This window comes from Panulirus ornatus, chromosome 9, assembly GCF_036320965.1.
Source record: "Panulirus ornatus isolate Po-2019 chromosome 9, ASM3632096v1, whole genome shotgun sequence".
In the NCBI taxonomy this organism is placed as follows: Eukaryota; Metazoa; Arthropoda; class Malacostraca; order Decapoda; family Palinuridae; genus Panulirus; species Panulirus ornatus.
Genome location: NC_092232.1, coordinates 26,781,593 through 26,789,027, shown reverse-complemented (window position 1 = coordinate 26,789,027; position 7,435 = coordinate 26,781,593). Strand labels below are relative to the sequence as shown.

The 7,435-nt window shown below is 47.3% G+C and overlaps 1 protein-coding gene across 7 annotated transcripts in view; it reads right to left on the bottom strand.

The window, feature by feature from the left end:
* Positions 1-7,435, bottom strand: part of LOC139750292 (uncharacterized) — a 737,008-nt gene that overhangs the window by 105,023 nt on the left and 624,550 nt on the right. For 6 of the 7 annotated variants that reach the window (XM_071664905.1, XM_071664903.1, XM_071664906.1 and 3 more), the window contains one exon: positions 2,603-2,653. The exons of the other annotated variant lie outside the window; for it this stretch is intronic. In XM_071664905.1, coding sequence (XP_071521006.1) covers positions 2,603-2,653 — 51 coding nt within the window. The remainder of the gene's footprint in view (positions 1-2,602; positions 2,654-7,435) is intronic. 7 annotated transcript variants of the gene reach the window in all.

Here is a 7,435-nt window from a genome sequence, read left to right as displayed (position 1 = left end):
ACGCTCTGGGCCAAGACTCCAATTTCTTAAATGTTTCGATCATTCTCGCTTCCTAACGCTGGCATCCTCGAAGGCTTCCTTACTGTTATCTTGATCTTGATCAGGAAGAACAGGTGAGTGGGATTCCACCTGGCTGAGGCGCTCACTTCTCATCACGTTGATCAGTCCATTTCAATTGACGTCGTTTTCTGTTACTGCAACATTGTGTGGTGGTTCGCAAGTCACCAAGGAGAGATCCCGGCACCAGTTCAACGTCACTCGGAATTCTAAAAGCCAGTTTAAATATCTTCTTTTTTTTCTTTACGTCCACGACCATGACTAGCATGGAAGACAAAAGACTAAAGCCATGACCCGCCATCACCTACGAGAGTCGTGTACGAGGACGGATATGATCGCTTCCAACCCTGGGAAAAAAAACCCACAGCTTCTTAAAGTTTGTTCTCCGTCGACACTCCTGACACACCTGTCACGTGCAGGTGGTGGCCACGGCTGACACACCTGTCATGTGCAGGTGGCCACGGTTGACACACCTGTCATGTGCTGGAGGTGGCCACGGCTGACACACCTGTCATGTACAGGAGGTGGCCACGGCTGACACACCTGTCATGTGCTGGAGGTGGCCACGGCTGACACACCTGTCATGTACAGGAGGTGGCCATGACTTGACACGGGCCGGGCACTAACCAGCAGCCTCACACTCGACAATCTATCTAACGAGGACAGATGCCTTTAGTACCTCCTCCGGCGAGTGTAACGAGTTATCTCAGGTCATTAACCAGGCTCGTTTATCATCTCTAATGATGGAAGTCTCCTGCTTCACCACACACACGAAAAACTGCTTTAAGTTTAACAACATTTTTCTTGTAGCATCGATATTGATAAATGTTTCTTAAAGTATTATTGCAGAAGTGAAATTCATAATATATATATATAACACATGGGTTATAGATAGAGTTGTGCGAAGGAGGGTGGATGCGCTGGAAATGAGATGTTTGAGGACAACATGTGGTGTGAAGTGGTTTGATCAAGTAAGTAATGAAAGGGTAAGAGAGATGTGTGGTAATAAAAAGAGTGTGGTTGAGAGAGCAAAAGAGGGTGTTTTGAAATGGTTTGGGCACATGGAGAGAATGAGTGAGGAAAGATTAACAAAGAGGATATATGTGTCAGAGGTGGAGGGAACGAGGAGAAGTGGGAGGTCAAATTGGAGGTGGAAAGATGGAGTGAAAAAGATTTTGAGTGATCGGGGCCTGAACATGCAGGGGGGTGAAAGGCGTGCAAAGAATAGAGTGAATTGGAACGATGTGGTATACCGGGGTCGACGTGCTATCAATGGAATGAACCAAGGCATGTGAAGTGTCTGGGGTAAACCATGGAAAGTTTTGTGGGGCCTGGATGTGGAAAGGAAGCTGTGGTTTCGGTGCATTATACATAACAGCTAGAGACTAAGTGTGAACGATTGTGGCCTTTGTTGTCTTTTCCTAGCGCTACCTCGCGCGCATGCGGGGGGAGGGTGTTGTCATTTCATGTGTGGCGGGGTGGCGACAGGAATGAATAAAGGCAGCAAGTATGAATGATGTACATGTGTATACATGTATGTGTCTGTGTATGTATATATATGTATACGTTGAAATGTATAGGTATGTATATGTGCGTGTGTGGACGTGTGTATGTGGGTGGGTTGGGCCATTCTTTCGTGTTTCCTTGCGCTCCCTCGCTAATGCGGGAGACAGCGACAAAGTTTAATAAATAAATAAATAAATAAATATATATATATATATATATATATATATATATATATATATATATATATATATATATATATATATATATATATATATTCCTCCCCTCTGACTGCGTCGCACGTGCCTGGTCGCCCACCTTCTCAAAATCAAATACAGCGAAGCTGCAACCCACACAAATTAGTTCACCCAGAACAATCACCGGCTGCCTGGCAACCAGCAGGCACTCAACACCTACACAGCGAAACAAAGGTCCTCCCAATGCAGTCCCGCCTCATCATCATGCTCACCTCTCCAGCGAACCACCACCCCCAAATTGGGCATGAAAAGCTTACCCTTGCCTCATAACTTAGCAATCTATCTATGATTCCAAAGAGCCCATCTTTCCCAGGCAAAGAACAATGAGAAAGCGCGTACACACTAAACATCTTGCCTTCTTAACTCCGTCATTAAAACCAACTCACCAAACATTCATCCATTTGAAACCACACTCACCAGACGTATACCAGTCACTCTCCTAGCTTCGATCATCATTCGTCCCTACAACACTGCAAACACCGACTCAACAAACCTTGGAGCACCTTGATGCCTACGATGAATCTACCACAACGAAGACACCCACCAGTTCCTGCTCCACTGCCCCTCGCTCTCTCTCTCCACGAAGACCCAAACACATGACATTACCACACTTCATGACCCGTGCCACGCCCAGTGGGCGTGGTAGACTTCCTGATCGCTGCGGGAGACCCACATAAGATACAAGGGACTCCTGGGGCAGGACGTAATTAAGTATACATACATACATATACATAGAGGGTTCCGCCTCCTGTGTTACCACTTGCCCCCACTACTAACGTCCTCACCTCTGCCCATGGTGGTCAGTCGGCTTCCCTCGCTGGCCAGGTCGCACACACCTGCAGGAGGAGCAGAGAACACAGGTCAAAGGTCTGGCAGACATTACTAGATTCAAGGTAATCTGTGACTGATTTAAGGTAATCTATGATTGAATCAAGGTAATCTATGAATGATTCAAGGTAATCTATGATTGATAAAAGGTAATTATGATTAAGGAAATTCATTACTTATTTAAGGTAATCTATGATTGATTTAAGGTAATTTACGATTAATCTAAGGTAATTCATGATTTTCAACTAGACTCATAAACAAGTGTACATCTTAATATACATACAAAATCATTCTAAAATAATTCACAATCACAAGATGGAGCGAAGGAACCTCAAAACGTCCACGATATTATAATATACAAATATATGACTCAGGTGAGACTAAGGTAAGGTGGGGGGTGAGGTGGGGGGGTAGTCTGGGGCAGGTGGGGGTGTGTTGTACCCCTTCGTCTTCTTACACCCCCCCACCCCCGCGCCTCCCTCCATGGGTGGGAGGGAAGAGGGATTCCTATGTATAGCTGTATACTCACCTCCCCTTCCTCACCCATTCACTCGTACACCACCTTCCCCCACCCACCCCATGAATGAAGCATGGGGAAGGGAAGGGGAAGTGGGAGGTAGCAGGGTGGTGATGCTCTTGCCCCTCGACACTCCCATTCACACTCCTGACCAGTGCATGAATGGTGAGGTGGTGATGCCACCAGAAGCAGGCACCAGTGAGGGTCCTGGTGACCCCTGACCTGCTGCAGGCCGGCATGCAGGTATGGTGACCCCTGACCTGTTGCAGCCCGGCATGCATGGAGGTGACCCCTGACCTGTTGCAGGCCGGTATGCAGGAATGGTGACCCCTGACCTGCTGCAGCCCGGCATGCAGGAATGGTGACCCCTGACCTGTGGCAGGCCGCTGCTCAGGCATGGTGACCCCTGACCTGTTGCAGGCCGGCATGCAGGCCGGGTTGCATGAGTCAGTGGGGGTGAGCGAGGCCTGTTGCACGACAGGTGTCGGGAGGGGCGGGTCATGGCCGCTGCCTGCTTCATTCATGACCCCTGCATGACTGAGGTGGCTCGTGTGGTGGCTGTGCTCATGGTAGCGGCGTGTGTGTGTGTGTGTGTGTGTGTGTGTGTGTGTGTGTGTGTGTGTGTGTGTGTGTGTAATTCACCTCTGCTCAGAGGGCTGTAGCTTCGTCGATTGACGTCAGACAGTACAGTCCCGTCAAAGAACTTGTCGCCTCCAAGTTGCCCATCCTACTATCCCTGCTGCTGAATGTAGCGCAGCCTTGGAGCTACAGGGGCGCCAGGAGATGGAGGGGTCTCAGAGTTGTCAAATACCATTCCCACGAACCCATTTCTAATCCCCATATCTTACACCCATTTCCACGCTTCCCTTTTGATCACCCACACCATAAACCACATAAATCCCCCCCTTCCCCCACCTCCTTCGGGAGACCACAAGTCCTCTGTAATCCCAAGGCACACGTAAATTTCAGTAAATCCCCCGCCTTACACCTGGAATCCCGCCCCCTATTAATCTCACAGTTCGCCAGGCCATTATTTCAGACATCTTCTTCCAGAAAAAATCTCACCTTCACCTTCTCTTCGTTAAGAAAACCTCCACATTCCTGGTGGTTTCTGCCCTTGCCCTCGTGGAAGAAACCTCTATATTCTTGGTGGTTTCCGCCGATGTCCTTAATGGAAGAAACCTCAATATCTCTCGTGGTTTCTGCCCTTGACCTCGTGGAAGAAACCTCAACATTCCTGATGGTTTCTGCCATTGTCTTCGTGGAAGAAACCCAATATTCCTGGTGGTTTCTGCCCTCGTCCTCGTGAACGTATCTCAGTATTCCTGGTGGTTTCTACCCTTGTCCTCGTGAAAGAAACCTCAATGTGACGTCTCTTTAACATGCATATTCACTATTCCAGAAATTTCATACCCTCCCCATTCCTTGGGATATCTGTCTGAATTATCTTTTCCATCTTCTCCCTATTCCTCTCTTTAGTCTATCATAAAAGTGATTTCAGCTTTCTCATGGGTTTTCCTGCAGTGAACATCGTCTAAAAAAAAATAAAGGACTATGAACACCTTACATCAGTCCATCTCCACAAAAAATAAACAAAATGAAACACACGTGCCAACACCACCTCAAACTGGACTCCACCAAGTCGTGACTCATACCACCACAAAGCAACCAGACACCAGCCAGTACAACCACACAACCATACAAACTTCAGAACACATAAGCCACCAATCCCATTAACTTCTTCAACACGAGAGTCAAAATCAAACATTTTCTCAAACCAACCACCTAAATAAAACAGCCAAACAACCACACACCACCATTACCACCACTTAATGACCCATCTACCAAGCAACCACACACACCACCAATTCACCCATCATGCAACCACACACCACCAGCCAAGCACTACACACACTACCAACCCACCCACCAAACAACCACACACTACCAACCCACCAGCCAAGCACTACACACACTACCAACCAACCCAACCCACCAAACAACCACACACTACCAACCCACCCACCAAACAACCACACACCACCAACCCAGTTGAGGCAACCAACAGCCCGACACAAACCTAACCCCACAATAGTACTTCTCCAGCAACCAAAATCCTCGCCAACAACAACAACAACAACCCTAGTTCCCTCCTCCACGCCGAACAACAACCACACTACCATCACCAGTAGTGACCACAACCCCTCACCCTACCACAAACCACCACCACCACCACCACCACATCAGCGGTGGCCACAAGAGAGGGAGGGTGAGGCCATCCACACTCCCTTGCCCACACAGAACCACAACTCTCCCAGTGTCGGCCGTAATTTCCAACAGTAAATCTAGAGAGTAATTTGGGCGTGGTGAGGGCAGGTTTCGGAGTGCCTTAGAGCACGTGTGAAAGTGCCTCAGTGCATGCCAGAGTGCCTCAACGCATGACTGATAGCCTCAGGGCCTATAGAGAGTGCCTCAGTGCATGGCTGAATGCTTTAGTACATGACAAGAGTGCCTTAGTGCATGGCAGAGTACCTCAGAGCATGCCAGAGTGCCTCAGTACATGAGAGAGTGCCTCAGTGCCTCCTGCCATGAGCCAACAGGCAGCCTCTCATGACCCCACCAGAGACACACCAAAGACAAAACTTTTTTAATATTGAGTCTTAAGATGTCCTTTGTCCCCCTAATGTTGCAGACATGCCTGGTCAACTTTTAATCCCGGGAAACAAGGTAGAAATATTAATTCTTTTTTTCATTATTATCCTAAGGGAATTATTAGTACACGCTAAGTGCTCTCCCAGGCGAAATACCCCCAAACCGTCTAAGTGGTAAATGTATTTTACAGTAAAATTCCTCAAATCGCTTAAATGACCAATGTAATTTACCAAGAAAAAATAAACCGCTACACTGAGCAATGTAACTGACAACAATAATTCCATTTTCACAGAAAAATCTAACAATAGCTTTCCTACTTTTATGAATATCTTTCCACACCAGTGAATTCATCTATCGATATATTTCCTCATTTATGAAGCAAGAAGAGAGAGTGGCACAATCTACCCCCACTGTGAAAACGGGACAGAAGAGAGAGGGGCATAATCTACCCCCACTGTGAAAACGGGACAGAAGAGAGAGGGGCATAATCTACCCCCACTGTGAAAACGGGACAGAAGAGAGAAGGGCATAATCTACCCCCACTGTGAAAACGGTACAGAAGAGAGAGGGGCATAATCTACCCCCACTGTGAAAACGGGACAGAAGAGAGAGGGGCATAATCTACCCCCACTGTGAAAACGGTACAGAAGAGAGAGGGGCATAATCTACCCCCACTGTGAAAATGGGACAGATGAGAGAGGGGCATAATCTACCCCCACTGTGAAAACGGGACAGAAGAGAGAGGGCCATAGTCTACCCCCACTGTGAAAACGATCTTGAATATTTCCTTATCTTAAACTGGAACAATAGATCAGGCGTCTAGCTTAGCCTGGAACAATAGATCAGGCGTCTATCTTAGCCTGGAACAATAGATCAGGAGTCAATCTTAGCCTGGAACAATAGATCAAGCGTCTAGCTTAGCCTGGGACAATAGATCAGGCGTCTATCTTAGCCTGGGACAATAGATCAGGCGTCTAGCTTAGCCTGGGACAATAGATCAGGCGTCTATCTTAGCCTGGGACAATAGATCAGGCGTCTAGCTTAGCCTGGGACAATAGATCAGGCGTCTATCTTAGCCTGGAACAATAGATCAGGAGTCTATCTCTATCTTAACCTGGAACAATAGATCAGGCGTCTATCTTAGCCTGGAACAATAGATCAGGCGTCTATCTTAACCTGGAACAATAGATCAGGCGTCTATCTTAGCCTGGAACAATAGAACAGGCTTCTATCTTAGCCTGGAACAGATCAGGCGTCTATCTTAACCTGGAACAGTAGATCAGGCGTCTATCTTAGCCTGGAATCATAAAACAGGCTTCTATCTTAGCCTAGAACAATAGATCAGGCGTCTATCTTAGCCTGGAACAATAGATCAGGCGTCTATCTTAGCCTGGAATCATAAAACAGGCTTCTATCTTAGCCTGGAACAATAGATCAGGCGTCTATCTTAGCCTGGAACAATAGATCAGGCGTCTATCTTAACCTGGAACAATAGATCAGGCGTCTATCTTAGCCTGGAACTATAGAACAGGCTTCTATCTTAGCCTGGAACAGATCAGGCGTCTATCTTAACCTGGAACAGTAGATCAGGCGTCTATCTTAGCCTGGAATCATAGAACAG